Source organism: Pyrus communis, chromosome 4, assembly GCF_963583255.1.
Source record: "Pyrus communis chromosome 4, drPyrComm1.1, whole genome shotgun sequence".
In the NCBI taxonomy this organism is placed as follows: Eukaryota; Viridiplantae; Streptophyta; class Magnoliopsida; order Rosales; family Rosaceae; genus Pyrus; species Pyrus communis.
Genome location: NC_084806.1, coordinates 1,073,037 through 1,091,559, shown reverse-complemented (window position 1 = coordinate 1,091,559; position 18,523 = coordinate 1,073,037). Strand labels below are relative to the sequence as shown.

The 18,523-nt window shown below is 39.2% G+C and overlaps 4 protein-coding genes across 5 annotated transcripts; 3 read left to right on the top strand and 1 right to left on the bottom strand.

Annotated features, from left to right (window-relative positions):
* Nucleotides 1-177: 177 nt before the first annotated feature.
* LOC137730868 (adagio protein 3) lies at nucleotides 178-3,122 on the bottom strand. Its single transcript, XM_068469860.1, has 2 exons — nucleotides 2,796-3,122; nucleotides 178-2,082 (listed from the first exon to the last, which is right to left on the bottom strand). Exons 1-2 carry the CDS (start codon nucleotides 3,089-3,091, stop codon nucleotides 477-479), a joined length of 1,902 nt encoding a protein of 633 aa, XP_068325961.1. The 5' UTR covers nucleotides 3,092-3,122; the 3' UTR covers nucleotides 178-476.
* Nucleotides 3,123-7,098: 3,976 nt separating this feature from the next.
* Nucleotides 7,099-11,587, top strand: LOC137731334 (two-component response regulator ORR21-like). Its single transcript, XM_068470438.1, has 6 exons — nucleotides 7,099-7,638; nucleotides 8,310-8,462; nucleotides 8,542-8,940; nucleotides 9,092-9,168; nucleotides 9,579-10,748; nucleotides 10,935-11,587. Exons 1-5 carry the CDS (start codon nucleotides 7,425-7,427, stop codon nucleotides 10,746-10,748), a joined length of 2,013 nt encoding a protein of 670 aa, XP_068326539.1. The 5' UTR covers nucleotides 7,099-7,424; the 3' UTR covers nucleotides 10,935-11,587.
* Nucleotides 11,588-13,171: 1,584 nt separating this feature from the next.
* On the top strand, nucleotides 13,172-15,490 carry LOC137730591 (SEC14 cytosolic factor-like). Of its 2 annotated transcripts, none has more exons than XM_068469578.1 (6): nucleotides 13,172-13,333; nucleotides 13,430-13,682; nucleotides 13,870-13,906; nucleotides 14,585-14,702; nucleotides 14,888-14,998; nucleotides 15,200-15,490. In XM_068469578.1, the coding sequence occupies exons 1-6, from the start codon at nucleotides 13,262-13,264 to the stop codon at nucleotides 15,335-15,337; spliced, it is 729 nt and encodes a 242-aa protein (XP_068325679.1). In that variant the 5' UTR covers nucleotides 13,172-13,261; the 3' UTR covers nucleotides 15,338-15,490. The 2 variants fall into 2 exon arrangements, with proteins under 2 accessions (XP_068325679.1, XP_068325678.1); XM_068469577.1 differs by having other exon boundaries at nucleotides 13,427-13,682.
* A 410-nt stretch (nucleotides 15,491-15,900) lies between these two features.
* LOC137732357 (uncharacterized) lies at nucleotides 15,901-18,429 on the top strand. The gene is made up of 7 exons (XM_068471667.1): nucleotides 15,901-16,536; nucleotides 16,786-16,872; nucleotides 16,977-17,021; nucleotides 17,122-17,217; nucleotides 17,335-17,436; nucleotides 17,844-17,998; nucleotides 18,077-18,429. The coding sequence occupies exons 1-7, from the start codon at nucleotides 15,961-15,963 to the stop codon at nucleotides 18,156-18,158; spliced, it is 1,143 nt and encodes a 380-aa protein (XP_068327768.1). The 5' UTR covers nucleotides 15,901-15,960; the 3' UTR covers nucleotides 18,159-18,429.
* The last annotated feature ends 94 nt before the right edge of the window (nucleotides 18,430-18,523 follow it).

Below are 18,523 nucleotides of genomic sequence, written 5' to 3'. Positions count from 1 at the left end.
ATTTGAACCGCTCGTTGGTTCCAGATCGCCCAACGTGGAACAATAACTTGACCATCAAGTTTCCGCAACGCAAAACGAATAAAAAAAACAAAATAGAGAGAGGAATCCGGCCCCCAACTTAAAATTGCTCCAACAATATAACCATAAAATGTATAAGGGTAACGGAAAACACAGCAATTCGAAAGAATGAACAATATTTTGAGATAAATAGTTAAATACAATCAGCGAGTGCACCCCAACATCTTTAAAGACGTTATCTTTATACATTGCGGTACAAATCTAAACACGAAAAATACATACATACTCCAAAATACCCAAGCTTAACACGAAATGAAGCAAATAGTTTCCGAGGAAGAAACTCACTACTAGAACGGATTCACGAAACAATTTTTTCTTCCAGAGTGGTTGCTGCAAAAAAAATCATGTAATTCTGCTAGATCTGCATTGTGCGGCTGGCCCAACTCGAAATAATTTTATCAGTGGTCTGAATCCTGCTTGCTTGCTAAGCGCAACTCATACAAGTCATTAAGTATCCACTCTTCACCTGTGTGCCCACCCAACACCAGGACCCTTGTCCCTCCGACCACGCAAGTGCTATGGCCCCAAGCAAATTTTGGCGGTTGCCCTGGAACGTTGAGAATTCTCCATGATGGTTTCTCTTCCGAAGGATCCAAGAGGAAAAGCTGAGAAGGAGAATGCAGCCCCGCGATTGAACCGCCAAATATTATAATTCTTCCGCAAGGCATGCTGACTGCAACATGGTCAAGTCTGGGAGGGGGAACCACTGCACTCTGGCTGCCCATGCTGGTGAACGCATCACACTCCAGTTGCCTCCACTGGGGGTTTTCATCTTCCAAATCAATGGTGTAAGTCTCCCCTGATCGTAACCGCAAGTGCCCACTGTTGGCAAGTCCACCAAACATGAGAATCTTTGATCGACCATAAACAGAGAGGGAATGCCCCAACCTAGAGGGAGGAGCCCATGAAGTTGGAATCTCTCTCCATCTTGGGTTGTCTGTTGCCAGATCCAATAAGTACGTGTCACTAAGAAGGACCCCAGCATCTGTGCATCCACCCGACACAACCAATTTCGAACCTTCTAATGTGCAAGAGCTGTGCCAGGATCTAGGAGGAGGGGGAGTTCCACCAAAAACTTCTTTCCATGTTGGCTGCTTGGCATCCAAGTCAAGTACGAACACATCATTGAGCAATCCTTCCCGCCCACAGCCTCCAAATACGACCAACCAAGAACCATTCAACCATGAAAGGGTGTGGCCCCAACGCCCTGGTGGCGATGATTTCACACTTACTCGACACCACTCAGGATTGGCAGCATCAAGATTGAGAACAAATGTGTCGTTCATTGGCTGCATATCAACTCCTTCACCTCCAAATAGCACAAGCCGATTTCCTACAGAACAAGCACCAAAATTGCATCTTGAAGGCTCTACGGCACCTCCAACTGTAAATTTCCTCCAAGAAACAGCCTCAAGGGTTGTCAGTTCCCTAGCTAGACGCCCCCACCCTAACTTGTTAGTCATGAGTTCCAATGTACCGGTCACTTCTCTTCCCCATGCATTTTGGCATACCATCTTCCTCACATGCTCATTTTTAGTCAGTTGGCGGATTCTTCTACAGACAGACCCAATGGATGCCACATCCCTCGGAGTCAAGCGTGACAAAATGTTGTGAGCCAAAACTTCATCAGAGAGCTGAAGAATCCCGCATATATCGTGATACTGGGTGAAAGGTGTTTGTCCAGTGATGAGAGGATATTTACCAGATTGATCAGACTGTAGATTGCATGTCTGTTTGTAAACTGGATATGATACACTGTTGAGATCTATTTTTGCTTCAGAAAATACTTGAATGCCTATGATGTGAGTGACGGTTCCGTTATCATCGTGTATAGGTTTCAGTCTTAGTCTATTCACCAAGGGAGTGCCATCCTTGCTGAAATTCAGAAGCTCTCCTTGAAACTCAACTCCTTCCTTGAGACACCTTCGAATCTCCGAAACCACAACTGGATCTACAAGAGGATGCCGTCTTTGAGCATGAGGGTCCCTATATTGCAGGAATCGACTGAAACGAAACAAAGGACGTTCGATTCGTTAATACAAATTTTGAAACAGTTACCAGTACAACAGATTATCATGTGACAGATATGCATACGAAAGCATAACAACAACAAAGCCTTTTCCCACTAAGTGGGGTTGGCTATATGAATCCTCGAACACCATTGAGCTCGGTTCTTTGTCACGATATAAAAGCATAACAACAGCCAACGTTAATCAGCTCCAGAAACTTCAAACATTGTCTCCCAATATCTTCGATATACGTTTCAAGTTCTCCGGTTAACTATCATAACAACAGGGGTAATGCTAGGGAGACACCTAACTCAAAGAATTAGATCGAAATTAACACATTACAGCTCTCTTCAAAGTTTCAAACTTTAGAAAGGGGATTTTGCAGAAAACTGCAGAATTACTGATACCATAAAATCGTTATCGAATTCGGCATTTGAAACGAACTCAATTAACCCCCAAATACACAAGAAATTTCAGGCAATTTCTTCAGCAAAAACAATTAAAATTAAATCGTATCATCATGAAACAAAAAGTTTGACTTTGAAGCAACATTTAAATTTTCATCATTTTTGTTCTACATTATGTAATTGCATATAAAATATAAAAAAATTCACTATTTCCCCAAATTCTCTTAAACAAACACTAAAAATCAACTCTTGAAGAAATTAGCAAAAAGGGAAAAAGGAAACTGAAATCAGAAATCGCTACCAGTTTCGGCCGAGGACCTCGTGGGCACAATAGCCGGTGAAGGTCTCAAAGACTTTGTTGACGTAAATGATAGGACTGTCGGGCTCCAGAGCATCCGACACCACAAACGACGCCGGCCTCATTGGGAACGCCGTCGTCCACGGCTTCAGAGCGAGCTGGCTCTCGTCGTCGTCGTCGTCCTCTTCTTCTTCCTCCCCCTCCAGAGGCTCCTCGTATCTGCTCCATTTCAGCCGCTTTCCAAAGCTCTGCACCTCCTCCTCCTCCTCCTCCACTTCGTATTTGTTCGCCATAGCCATTCCTTCAAGCTCTCAGCGTTTGTTTGTTTGTTTGTTTGGTGTGCGTCTAATCAAAATATCTCGTTTTATTTTTATTTATAGCTTCAATTCTGAAATTTTTTTGACGGAAGTGCCCGTCTCAGTTTCTTAATATTTCCAAAATGCCATCAAGATGTGCCGAACCACATGGAGCCTGGTAGCAAACAAAATAAGTAGCCGATTGCCGAATCACATGGAGGGTGGCAGTACTGTAGTTTGAATGAGATTGGAGGGTAGACAAGAACGGGGAGTGGGCAACACGTGGCCAGCGGATATTTTATCGGAAAATATCTAGCCTAACTTGCCACGCTATAGCTTCCACGTCATAGGTTTGCTGTAGAAGATATTTTCGTTCCGTTTTCAGTGTTGGGGGTCCCGGTATCATTTGGCGGTGTCAAATATCTTGCGTATCCTACGGTCAGACCGCAAATGTCCGTTGAAAGGAATGGATGGGGATTCAGATTCTCTGCTGATCTCTCTGAAATCATCCAAGCGCTTTCATTTTAACCGTTGATTTAGAGACTTACCAGTTTTTGCTTTAATTTTTAATTTTGAATACATCGATATTTTTTAATTAAAGTAAGAGAATATTCAGCTAAGTTACACAATGGATAATCTAATTTGGTATCGAATTCATCATTCACGAGATTCAAACCTAAGACTTTTCATTTTAAAGACCGTACTACTGAGTGACAATTTTTGCTTTACTATTAAACATACAAGCATACAGGTGTGGACACAATATGATTCTTACCAAAAAAAAAAAAACTCGCAGTATCAACTTCATTTGGTTTTCTCACATTTATCTTAAGGAAATCAGTTGACAGATGGCTTGGCAAACTATAGTGTTGATCATGTTGAAGTTTATTGGTAGGCTTTTTTTTCGCCATGTGCATTTGCTCATAATCTTATGGGGCTTCCAAATTTTCGTTTCTCATAGGAGTGTCTTTATTGATTTTTTGTTTCTAATGGTTTTGTACTTTTTGTTAGGGTATGAATTTATTTCCCCTCTAATTTACTGTATCTTTAGTTTTTTTCTTGTTCAATATTCTCAATAATGTTTTTTTTCTTCATAATAACAATGCTGTAGTGAAAGCAACATTGTTGTTTTAATTTAAAAAAATTTAACCAATCCAATAATGTTTTTTTTTTATGAAAACAATATTGTAGTGAAACGACATTGTTGTTTTAATTAAAAATAATAATAATGAATCCAAAGAGGAAAATAAAAAATAGTTGATGACGAGGTCGAAAATGTAGATGAAGATTGCGAGACCAATTAGAGTTGTGTCAATATTGGTTGAGTTCATATAATTGGCCCGATTCGGTTTTTCAACTGGCATTGGTTCAAGCAAAACCTTCCAAAACCGACTTTTCAATTTGGTCCGGTTCGATTTGTCGGTTGATCACTGCCCTTGCTGGAAGAATGCTCTTTTGATGGGTCCGGCGAAGTCCCACAACTCAAGCTCGAAGAGAATCCCATGAATCAATAACAGTATTATAAGACATGTTTGAAAGTGCTTTTCAAAACAGCTAAAAATGCTTTTAAATAACTTAAAGTGTTCATGTGAATGTTTGGTAAAAAAAGTTAAAAGTGCTTCTAAGTTGTATTTGAATCTCTGTTTTTAAAGAAGCACTTGGAAAAACGCTTGGAGATAAGCACTGCTACGTTAAAAAGATTAGTAGAAAAAGGAGAAAAATCAGCAAACAAGTAGCTAGCTAGCAACAGACCTTGAAGATAAGCACTTCCACATCCTGGTCATCAACCATTGCATGCACAATAAGTGCTTCTCCTCTCACACTGACTATATAATTCCAACACTGCTATCTCCTTATTATGTCCGTACTCCACACCCTTGTCATCTTCATCGCCGTCATCATCGTCGTATCTGAGTGCTCTGCGCCGGGCGGGAGTACTCAACACCCTTGGTCTCAAGACGTTCACATTCAAGGATTTAGAGGCAGAGCTACTGAAATATCTGCTAGATGCGGCTTTGGAAGAGGACGAGGAGTTGGTGGTGGCGTTTGGAGAAAATGGTAACTTGGCCGGGGAGGAGACCAGCGGAGCGCCGGAGTCCATCTTCCCAATTGGAAATGCTTCAACATAATAACGTGGATTTCCAAGCGTGAGTGCACAAGCAGATAAGTGTCACAAGAACATGTTGATTCACAATTTTGATTCTAGAAGATAAGGTGTGGGTCCCACGTGCGGGTGCGATAAATTATAGTATACTAATTTAATAAGAGGAAATTCAAGTAGAGTTGCTGGACCACATCATCTATAACTACTTCTCTTTGATAAGTCTAATAAAAGATTTTATGTAGTTCGGTCTCATTTGACACCACACTAGTCATTTGTGCGAGAAATGTTCTAGTTAGACTGTTTTATCGAAATTTTTCTTGCTCAATATATTTTTTGTATAATTTGTTTGAGTTTTACATTTTTTGTTGTTGATGATATTGTATGATAAATAATGCCATGTCGGATTGATTGTTACTAGACCAAACGATTATATTTGGATGCCACTCTTTTGGAGTTTAAGCATGCACAACGCTCTTTTTTTCCTATCTCGAAGTTTTGTTCCACGTTATTTTATATTGATACTGTACTCTGCCTAATGTGTTGTATTTTTCTTTTGGTAGTTTCTGTATTTAGTAAGTTGTTGATGCTAGTGATTTTTTGTATTTTATACTCCGTAATAGTAATTAGGTTGAGTGTCGTTTACAAAACGCATATATAGTTTATGATATTCACGTTTAAGTTTGGATAATTTATGTTATTAATGTGGGCAAACTCACATTGAAATTCTAGGGCGTAAATAGCAAGAGCCCCAAATCAATATGGGCCAACTCATGGCCAAGACCATAAAAAGGGCTGATGTGGATGTTGTTTCAATGAGTACGAAGCAAATTTGAGGCGTGATTTTTAACTTTGTCTGTCGTTCAACTCACAAGTCCTCGATCTCAAACGTCGAATTCAATTGGGTCACTAACACTTGTCGGTCCAAACCCACATTGTCACGATTTAATAATGTTTGTTTTCACTTATTTTAATATTATTTTTCATTTTTTAGTTACATTTCTTGCCCCACAATCAATGCTTATTGTTGGATACTTGGATTTCAATAGTTAAATCAAAATGCTTAAAACAATTTGGAAAAATAAAAAAAATTGCTTGGGTGAGTCTTCTCGCAGAAGGATGGATTATAATAACTTTGTCTTGTCCTCCCTTTTTTTTTTTTTTTTTTTTAAGGGGCCTCAACTTATCATCAAATTTGCATATAATTTATATTCTAGCTGATTTATTATTGCATTTCTTGTAAACAAATTAATTATTGACCTTAGATGGTAATTGCTTCCATGGTTTCTTTTTGGGGACAAATTTATGTAAATGTTAAATATGGATTATTTGTATATAATTTTACATAACTATATTCTACTTTAGTAGATTTAAGCTAGACTCACGGTGGAAGGTATACTTTTTGATATTCACAATATGTTTTGACAATTGAAGTCTGTAATGTTTTTTTTTACTCTTTGTATATACGATTAAACCGACATACACAATCGCTTTTTATGCAGCTAGAAAAGGAATTCTTTCTTAGTGTAATGGTGCATTTAATTTTTTTTTCCTTTATTTGATATTTTAGCGCTATATGCAAATTTTTCTAAAAATAAGGACCTAAACTTTTGAAAAATAGCCAATTTACCATCTAACCACCATAGATCCCATCAAACGGTCGTAATTAAATATAAAATTTACCATCGGACGTGTAACTGAAAATGACACAGCCGGCGGTTTTTCACGGCCGCAAGGACGCACGCGAAGGTAGCACTGCGGGCTTGACCCCACAGGCCCGACACCCTCTCTCTATCTCTGACTCACTCGTTAACTGCCCCGACTTCAATTATTTCTCTTGCATTAAAAACAAAATCAATCATTCATTAAAAAATAAAAAAATAAAAACGTTTTTTTTTTTCTCGGCCACGCGTTATCCTCATTCCTCACCCCCAAAAATTTATATAAACCCTACTCTCCCTCTGCTCGTCGCTAGTAATCAAATTTTCACAATTCAGACGGCAATTGATCATTTTTCTCTCTCAATTTGTCTGTTTCGTTCTGTTTGATCGTTTTCCGAAACCCTAATCCCCAATTCTAAGGTTTCCCCTCGCGGATCTCCCTCCATTTGTCTCCACTTTCGCCCTCCACAATTACTGCAAATGGAAATTCTAGTCCTTTGAAATGGGAAATTAGGGTTTGATAGTCAGCTGGTGTGTGTATTTTGCGTCGTTGTGGGGGTGGTTTTTGGTGGCCATGGCTGCTTTGCAGAGAGTGGCGCAGTCCAGCGTGAGCACTACTGCGAGTAGTTACGGTTCGTGTAAAGGTGGTGGTGGTGTTTTGTCACCGTCTGCCGCTGAAATGGCAGTTCCTGATCGGTTTCCGGCAGGCTTGAGGGTTCTAGTGGTCGACGACGACACCACGTGCTTGAGGATTCTTGAGCTGATGCTCCTCCGGTGTCTCTACCAGGGTATGCCGTTGATCTTCTAGCTAGGACCTCGTTGATTGGTTATGCTTATGCTTTATTTGCTTTTAGTTGATTTGAGCTTGTTATTAGTGTGAATTGGTCGTGGACTGTGCTACTGATGCTTGCTGTGTAGAAAAAACAAGTTATTATCTCAAATATTAAGGACTGTTTCAGGTCTGTATTGGATATGGATCAGTTGCAGGGCTAATCTATATGAAATTGAACATATATTTATATATTAACCCTGTAATTTTATTATGGAGATCGAAGCAGCTGGATTAATTAGCTGTTGTAGTCTGTAAGTCTCTACCTCAAATGCGAAATGAGGAATTTGAGAATTGAAACGAGGTAAGCAGTAGGTGTTTAAGTAGCCATTAAGCATACCCTTCTTCGTTACTTGAACTGTGACCTTTCCGACGAGTCAACTTGACCTGTTTTAATTGTTCTCATGGTTCTGTTGGTTCGTTAATATAATTAGAAAGCTTTTGTGCTTGATTTATTATATTGGGAAATCACGGTAAACCTATTTATTTAGGCCAGCTTGTGGAATTTCTGTTCATTGTGTATTTAACAAGCAAACAATGTCAGGATAGCTGAATTATGTAATGTAGGAGCAGAGTAAAGCTACGTGACTTTTGTTATTTTCTTTATGCTTTTGTTTTTTTTGCTGGCAGTTACCATCTGTTCCGAGGCTACTGTTGCTTTGAATCTTCTACGAGAGAGGAAAGATTGTTTTGATGTGGTACTGAGTGATGTCCATATGCCTGATATGGATGGATTTAAACTCCTGGAACACATTGGTCTGGAAATGGACCTTCCTGTTATCAGTGAGTATATTAATTTTAATTACTTCAATGGTAGTCGAATTATGCCATGTGTGTATTAACATGACGGTGTATTGTTCAGTGATGTCTGCTGATGGGAGAACAAGCGTTGTTATGAGAGGAATTAGACATGGGGCCTGTGATTTTTTAATTAAGCCTGTACGTGAGGCAGAACTCAAGAATATTTGGCAGCATGTTGTTAGGAAAAAATGGAATGGAAGTAAAGAACTTGAACATTCTGGGAGCTTGGAAGATAATGATCCACATAAACGAGGAAACAATGATATTGAATACACATCTTCTGTTAACGAAGGAACAGAAGTTTCATTGAAAGGTCAGAAGAAGAGGATCAACGCTAAAGAAGATGATGATGGTGATACAGAAAACGATGATATGTCTACATCAAAGAAACCTCGTGTAGTATGGTCAGTTGAACTCCATCAGCAATTTGTCACTGCTGTGAACCAGCTTGGGCTTGATAGTATGATCTTTAAATTTTTACTTTTTATTTTCATTATATTACATATATACATATTATACGAAGGTGTACCTGGTTTACATACGTTGACATCATAATATGACTGCTCAATCTGGCTTTCTGTTACTGATCACAACTTTTTGTTATATTTCAGAGGCTGTACCAAAGAGAATTCTTGAAATGATGAATGTACCCGGTTTAACTCGAGAAAATGTTGCTAGCCATCTGCAGGTATGGTGCTTCCCCTCATATTGGTCAGATAGCTTTGCATGATTTCATATTGTTGTCTTTGTCACTGACAAGAATGACACATAAAACAGAAGCATTTAAGAATTCAACGCATAAAATAATATGTGATTATTAGTACTGTAACTACAATTATGCATTATGCTTGATTCAAAATCATCAGTTTACTTTAAAAACCTAACTTGAATTATGAGAACAGTAATATTTTCCATATGCACATGGGTCTAATACTAATGGGATGGGCGCATCTTTTCAAAATGAAATATAGAATTGTGTTTTCTCTATCTTTCATTTACATTCCGACTTGGTCTTTTTATATGCATACAATTGACTTGAGTTCTTCATTTGTTTTCCTAAGAGAATTATTTACTTGAAAGAATTAAGTGGTTGTGCAGAAATTCAGGTTATATTTGAAGAGATTAAATGGAGTAGCTCAACAACAAAGTGGGATTGCAAATGCTTTTTGTGGTCCTGCAGACTCAAATGGGAAGTTGGGCTCGCTTAGTAGATTTGACTTCCCAGCTTTGGCTGCCTCTGGACAAATTCCTCCGCAAACACTAGCCGCCCTGCAAGCTGAGCTTTTAGGTCAACCTGCAGGGAACCTCATGCCAGCAACGGATCAGCCTGCTCTTCTACATGCATCCCTACAAGGAGCCAAGCGTCCCCCTGTTGAACATGGTGTGCCATTCGTGCAGCCTTTTATAAAAAGCCAATCAAATGTTTCCAAACAGTTTCCACAACCCGTCATTTCTGCTGAGGATGTATCTCCAGGATTTGGACAATGGAGGTCTAATAATCGTAGTACAGTGGCACCCAGCAATTATCATGGAGGGTCGAGTGCTCTGAATAGTAACTTATTGATGGGCGTTGTGCAGCAGGAGCAAAGGCAACATGATCGAACACAGCAGCAGTCTGCGCTAATCGAACCTTGCCGTTCGTTTAATGTGCAGCCATCTTGCCTTGTGGTCCCCTCTCAATCGTCAACTGGTTTCCAGGCTGGAAATAGTCCTGCTTCTTTCAATCAGAGTATTAGCTTTAACAAGTCTACTGTTATTGATTACAGTCTGCTCTCGGATCAATCTAATAATTCCTTGAATATTGGACATATACCAACTGGAAATCTTAAAATTACCGGCACGCTTGGTGGGTACTCTGCCCCAGGTTCTATTTCTCCCACTTCTTGCATAGTTAATGCTGACAACAATAGCACCAGTTACCAGAATTCAACTGCGACATTTAGTGATTCCAGAGAGTTGCCGGGGGTTTTGCATAATACGTCAAACAGCCAGGGTTTTTATGTTGATAAATCAGGGGAAATGCTTGATCAGGGACCCCTTAGGAATCTTGGATTTGTGGGTAAAGAGACTTGCATTCCAAGTCGATTTGCAGTTGATGATTTTGAATCGCAAATGAGCAACTTGAACCCTGGAAGGATCCAGGTGGAGAACAGTGGTGCCCTAGTCAAGCAGGAGCCAATTGTGGATTATGTGGATAACGAGAAACTAGGCATCCCAATATTGCAGCAATATTCTTCAAGTGATTTCATGAGTCCTTTCACTGATTAGGTAACTACTGTCCGGTATTATTCTATTTTTATCATGATCTATATTAGCAACATCTGAAAAATAGTGTGTGTGCGTGCGCGTCTATGTTTTATCCACTAGTAGTTCTTTGTTCGTCGAATCTGTTATCCTAGAACCACAAGCTTGTAGATGTCGTCGTAATCTAATTCTCATTGTTATTTGCAACAGGCGTTTATTTAGTGGTTAGCTCAAGTCTCTTGATTTCCGTGACGCGTACAGATTGTTTCATTATCAAAATGTTCAGTAGAGATTGCAGTTGAAGTATGTGTATTATTTCTACGTTTAGATCTAATTGACTAGCCTGCACCGGGCTCAGTTGCAGAGCGGCCTCTTGCATCCGAGACTCGAAAGAAATTGAGCACAAACATGGGGGAGTATCAGTATCGGTCCGGAGGAAAATAAATTGTGTCAGACTCCAACAGCTTGAATTGGTTCCTTCCCATATGATGATTGGCATCTTGCCAAACATAATTGTGTTAGTTATTTGGATCTAGTTATGTTGAAATATGACTCGTGCCTTAAATCCATTGCCCAATCTTGTAAATTTAGTTTGGTTCAAACATTTTAGCTTAGCTTGCATTCTTCACCGGGCGCTTGCCGGATGTATAACTTATCCCGCCTCAAAGGAAACGAGTCTTTTGTCACTCTGTCGTTTAATCCTTTGTTCAAGCAGGCACCCGTGTATGGTATAGTATACATTGGGATTCTTGTTTGTTGAATCTTCGACCGTGTATCCGTACATTCTTTCGGTAAAACGTCATGTACCAGTAGAATTTTTGAGAGGAGAGGCCACCCAACCCATTTGGTTTTTGCATGATCAATGATTAGTGGTGGAGTTTAGAATTTTCAAATAATGGTTCATGATTTTGACTTTAAAAAACTACATTAGACTATTTCGTCAAGCATCTGCTAGGAACTTGTCAATTTTTGTCAACATATATGCCAACAGCTACTGTGGTCTTGAAATGCTTGTCGAGAGTGGCTATAGAAAATTGTGGGGTAATATTAAAGACTCAAGACTTGTCAACTGAGACATTTCATTGAACATTTGGTGCGCACGATAGAGATGCACATAAGAGAGAGTAAGAGAAGAATGTTGTAATTTAGTTTGTGCTAGCTGTTTATAGTGTCAAATTTAATACACATACAAATAGGGGTGTGCTATCTACACATCCCATTTTACTTCTCACGCACCCCTTGATAATTTTTGTCCGTTGATCTTCTTTAATTCACTCGATCCGATGGTCAAAAATTAAAAATGTGTGTAGGAAGTAAAATGGGGTGTGTGGATATCAGACCCCATACAAACATACATAGAGTTTTCAAAGTTGTTAAGATCAAGAACCAATGATCTCATGCTGGCTCCGCCATTGTCAATGATACAAAGGGAAGTTTGGTGAAGAATTAACTTAAGTCCCAGGAGGATCTTGGAGATCCTCAAATTGTGTTCGTTTATCGTATATCGTGCGGTCAGTTTTCGTTAGGTGTCATTTATATTTAATTTAAAATAAAAGTATTTAAAATAATTTATGATTGCACGATGTACGATGAACAGACACGATTTGAAGATCTCTAAATCCTCAAAAAGAGAATCCGGTGAGGATCCTCGTTCACTTAAGTCACTGTCAACGTCATCTTGTTTTTATTATTTTTATTTTCAACCCACGACTATGCATGATGCTATTTAATTAATATTTTTTTCAGGCGTGGGTGGTGAGAGACCATGTGTTTGAGAGGGGTGTCCAATATCGGCAAGGCACGCTGAGCAGCGAGCATGTGTCATGCTTCATAATAATATCGACCTCTTGCGATTGAAAACAATAACGATAATTGGAAGAATTACATGAATAGATAATTTAAAATATTTGAGTAATTTTTTTATAAACTAAATGGGTTGAGTCTGGTGAGGTAAATAAGAGAAACACATACATGAAATTAGTCATGTTGGATACAGTAGTGTACTCCATCTTATGTTCGAATCCTTTATTTTGTATTTTAGATATATTTTTTAACTTTTTAAATAACTATATTTAATCTTCCCCGTTAATATCATAAATAGTTTTTTTTTTTTTGTGAGAAGCTAAAACGAATTTATAAAAATTACTTTCCTCCTATAAATTGTAACGCAGAAAAAGATATATATAAAAAAACAAAATACAGCGAGTCGTCAATGGCAATGATGGTCCAACCTTTTGGCCGTTAAATTATCAAATCAATTTAAATTTTTTATAATGTTCTTCCAAATTCCCATGAGAATCAAAAGAGTGGAGATGCTTGTACGAACTCAGAGTCACTAGCGACAAACCAGCATTGTCCCATTTCTCCGTTCTTTACTTCTCCCGCCCTTTATTGGCTTTCTAAACACCATTTAGTCCCTTTTGTCCGTAGGAATCCAGAGAGTCCGTTTCGTCAACGCAACACTCTCTCTCCAAATCACTTCTTCTTCCTTGTAAAATCCCAGAAACAAAGCAACTCTCAGACCCAGAAACCAAAAAATGGAGAAAACCCAAGATTTTGCAGTGGCTGAGATGAAGAAATCAGTGCAAAAGCTTGGATCTTCCACTGAGGTAGGAGCAAATTACAATGCTTTCTCATACAGTGTATAATATTAATCATTCACTTTTGTACTTCATATTAATCCATGGTTGTTTTGTTGGCAGAAGTTTGGAGACCCAACTCTCATGAGGTTCTTGATTGCGAGATCAATGGACCCGGACAAAGCAGCAAAGACGTTTGTTCAGTGGCACAAATGGAGGGCTTCGTTTGTTCCAAATGGGTTCGTTTCGGATGCCGAAGTGAAGGATCAGTTGGCAGACAGAAAGATCTTCTTGCAGGGTTTGTCCAAGGACGGGTACCCTGTGATGGTTGTGAAAGCAAGCCAGCATTGTCCTTCCAAGGACCAGCTCCAATTCAAGAGTAATTATCTCTGCCTAATTTTCTATTGTTTCATCAAATCTTGGTAATTATATCACTCTTTAAAATGCAATTGGAGAGAAGTTCAAGTATAAAGCGGTTTGGCAAGTGCAAATGTGGGTTAGGTTAGTTGGTTAGCGTAAAGTAACTGGTGAATTATGGATTCACTTTAGTTTGTCTCTTGTTGCAGAATTCGTGGTTCATCTGCTTGACAAAACAATCGCAAGGTACCTCTCAACTTAGCTAATATTAAAATGTCTTATTCAAAACAATTGCATTGTCAAAAACTCTAGAGTACATTTGATGTAATACATACATTGCTGAATTTATCGGCTGGTTGTGGATTTGAGATGCTTAAAACGCAATGTATTGAAATGTCAATTCAAATCATCAAAAAGGTTACCCTTTTGATGAGTTCTTGAAATGTCCATTCAAAGCAATTACAAGATACCTCTCAATTTGAAATGTCTATATTAAAAACACCGAAAGCACAAGCATCTGCCTCCGCATGAGGTTTATGGAAGGCATGATCGGATGTGTAAAGAATACATGTCGTACGCAGGATTATGAATCTTTAGAGCCAGTACATGATAGGGCTTGAAAACACTGGTCACATAAATAGAATTGTGCCCATGCTTCTTTCGGTCGAGAAATGTCAGGTATAAGAATTTCATGTTCTTGCAAAGTCGCAATGCCAATTGTATGAAGTTGTTAATAGGAGAATTAGACGTTCGATGTGTATTTTCTGTAGTTGCTGTAAACCTCAAACCCCTTGTTGGATGGAAGATGGTTTAACTTTATGTAATGAATGAGTTTTTATCTCTCTTAAATTTGAATACATTCAACTTTTCTACATAGATCAATCAGGATGTCTCAGCATTTTGTTTTTCGTTTTGCTTGTCTAGCTCTTTCAGGGGAAAAGAAATTGGAAACGAAAAGATGATCGTCATTCTTGATTTGCAACAACTGTCATACAAAAATGTTGATGCGCGAGGGTTTATCACCGGATTTCAATTTCTGCAGGTGATGTTCAACATTTTTGACAACTTCAAACTTCTGGTGCAAATGTGATAGAACCCCTCCATGAAGATTGTGGTGCTATTTTATTAGCAAAACATGTGCTAGAAGGACCCCCTGGTCTAGCGAGAGCATTTCCTCGCTATGCATGAACTGTTGCTTAATCACTTTGTTTTCGTTTAAATGTGCAGTCTTACTACCCCGAGCGATTAGCGAAGTTGTTCATCTTAAGCATGCCATGGTTTTTTGTGAGTGTCTGGAGGATGATTTCTCGCTTCCTCGATAAGGCAACGCAAGAGAAGGTATGTCTTGTCCAACTCGATAAACATGAAAATTTTCTAGTTTTGTCCAACTCTTTTTTGGTACCTCTATGGAATCAAGCTGGTGCAACAATCTGGATGAAGTTGGTATATTACGAATCGGGTTTCATTGTTTCTGAATGTAGAAGAATGATGACGTAAAAGCATATTTGCCGTTATCTTAGTTTGCGATCGTGACTGCAGATTGTGATTGTGAGCAATGAGGAAGGAACAAAAAACTTCAGAAAGGAAATCGGCGAAGAAAACTTGCCAGAAGAGTATGGCGGACGAGCAAAGCTTGTACTTCTCCAAGATGTTGTACTGGCACCGGTGGAGGATTGATTCTACAGCTGCATCAAGATTGAGGATGCTCTCGCAGTCTGATCTTCTAGGCAGACTTTGTACTGTTAATCCGCTAGACGTGAAAGTAATTTGTTCCTTCTAATGCTTCATCCATGAGTGATTCATCTTTTACTTTTAACTTGGACGACGTTGCTTATATATTCATGACATACATTTCTATCTTCATCTCTCTTGTCACGTGACTAAATATGACAAGATAGATAAAATAAGAGAAATGATAAACACATACTATTCTAAAATAAAGAGAAATGTATGGAGAGGTAAAAATAATGTGTGAAAATAATTAACGGCAGTATAGATAAATTTATCTAACCGTTGCAATGAAAAGTTGTACTTTTAGGTGATTGTTCGAGCAAATTTAGTAAGAGAAATGCTCAACTCTCTGTTAGCTCATACTTTTATCACAATGTTTTATAACGTTGACATTTAAATTTACATTAAACGGTGAGGTAAAAAAGATTTTAGGGAAAATCCCACGTGCAATATCAAGTTCAACAGTCACATAGACCATAGTATATAACCGACGTTTGCAAAACTCAAAACCCCAATCCGCCGCCGCCGCCGCTACTCGTTTCTCCTCGGCTCCAACCAGATTCTCCAAAATGTCCACTTTCACCCACCATCACAACGGCCTCCTCCTTAAGACTCCCCTCTCCGGCCGGTCCCGGGACTCCGTGTCCAAGTCGCGACCCGGCCCATTCACAGTCCGAATGTCTCTCCAAGAGACCGGCCCGTCAGTTGCGGTGGTCGGCGTTACCGGTGCCGTCGGTCAGGAGTTCCTCTCTGTCCTCCAAGACCGCGACTTCCCTTTCCGGTCAATCAAGATGCTTGCCTCCAAGCGGTCCGCGGGTCAGAACTTGAAGTTCCTCGGCGAAAACTACGTCGTTGAGGAGCTCACCCACGACAGCTTTGACGGCGTCGAAATCGCCCTCTTCAGCGCCGGCGGGTCAATCAGCAAAGAGTTCGGTCCCGTCGCCGTAGAGCGCGGCACCATTGTCGTTGATAATAGCTCTGCTTTCCGGATGCAGAATGACGTGCCGCTTGTGGTCCCAGAAGTCAATCCGGAGGCTATGGAGGGTATCAAGGTTGGAAAGGGAAAGGGGGCGCTCATTGCTAACCCTAATTGCTCCACCATTATTTGTTTAATGGCTGTCACCCCTCTCCATCGCCATTCTAAGGTTTGTGAAATGGGTTTTTCTTGCATTTGGTTGTGGAGCTATAAAGTTGTTTGCTTTCCTGTTGTAGTTATGAGATTTTTTTGCATGTTTTCGGGTTTGTTTTGAAATCGGATTTTCGTGAGCTTGTTTTTGGAGGTACAAAGTTGGTTGCTTTGGTGTTCTATTTGGATTTTAAATGTGAATTCTTAAATGGGGTTTTGTGAAATTAGTTGAGATGGATTGGGTTATGATTTATGAAGCCGTTTCCAGGTAAAGCGAATGGTTGTTAGTACGTATCAGGCTGCTAGTGGAGCTGGTGCTGCTGCCATGAGAGAGCTTGAGCTGCAAACTCGGGAGGTTTTGTTTTACTTCATCTCTCGTTGTTTTTGGTTGTTCTTTTTTTTTTTTTTTTTTTTTTTCAGTTTACGACTGTAGTAATGTAATTTGATTTCTGTACTAAGGTTTTGGAAGGGAAGCCTCCAACCACTAAGATATTTTCACGACAGGTCTGTCTATTTGTTGTGAATTGTTCAAGTTTGTAGTGGAAATTAAATTTGTTTTCCATGAAGCATCATTGAACCGTACATTTGCCTTTGCCTTTTGCAGTATGCATTTAATTTGTTTTCGCACAACTCAGCAGTTCTTTCAAATGGATATAATGAAGAGGAAATGAAACTAGTCAAGGAGACACGAAAAATATGGGTTAGTTTCTTTTGTACTTTTATCAGTCAGAATAATTTAATTGGAAAGCAGCTTGTAAGTTTGCAGATGTTAATAACATAGCTATATGTATAATTTATTTGTTATCCATTTCCTCAGAGTGACAATGATGTCAAGGTAACTGCCACATGTATACGAGTTCCTGTCATGCGGGCACATGCTGAGAGTATAAATCTTCAATTTGAGAACCAACTGGACGAGGTAATACCATAATGCTGTCTTTTATGTAGGCTATAATTCAGCAGTGAACTCTATTTTGCTCAATACTTGCATCAATGGTTTTCACCTTGCAAACCTGCAGTTAAGCGTTGTGATGATTCTTTTGTGTCTCTTGTGATTTTAGGCTATTCTTGTATCCTATTTGTAATGGTTTGGTTAAGTGAACATCAGTTCAGTCGGTGCTTTCATTCTCTTTAACCTCTTTCGAGCACATTTCTTAATATTTTTCAGTTAGTCCTAACATTATAAGTACTATGGTGTAGCATTTGGTTTTGCGTGACTTCTACAGTCCTCTCTCAAATTAGCGAAATAATGAAACATTCTTGAAGGTGTTAAGATTCCTATCTTTTCACACTCTCCTTAGAGTTATAGATCTGTTCACTGTCCAGGACACTGCAAGGGAAATTCTGAAGAAAGCGCCTGGGCTGGTGGTTATTGATGACCGAACAGCGAATAACTTCCCTACACCTTTGGAGGTGTCAAACAAAGATGATGTTGCAGTAGGCAGAATCCGTCGTGATGTATCCCAAGAAGGGAACTATGGGTAAGGCGAACAGTACTAATCTTTCGCTTTCTAATTGTATATATTTCGGCAAGCCACTCATGGCATTTCTCTAAGCAGGTTGGATATATTTGTATGCGGTGATCAAATACGCAAGGGAGCTGCACTTAATGCTGTTCAGATTGCCGAGATGTTGATATAGTTAACTTTGCTTTCAAGGGCTACGTTTTGCCATATATATCTATTTGAGAGGTGAGAGGTGAGGTGAAGTGATTTTGAGTTGATTCTGTTTTAGTCTTCTGGATGTGGGTGCAAGATGAAATCGAGCAAATTCAGGCAGCCAGTGTTTTTTGTTTTGGTAGAACAAGATATTAGGCTTATCAGTTCTTCATGAATATCCTTCCATTTGGAGGGGAATTTTGTATAATTTATCTTTTTTATTTTTAAGGGAATAAATTGTACCTGTTCTGTTTCGACTGAAGCGTATTTGATTGGGATATAGAGGAAGTGAATTGCATTGCAACTACAATCAAGGTTCGAAAGAGTATCATGATTAGTTCGCGGATA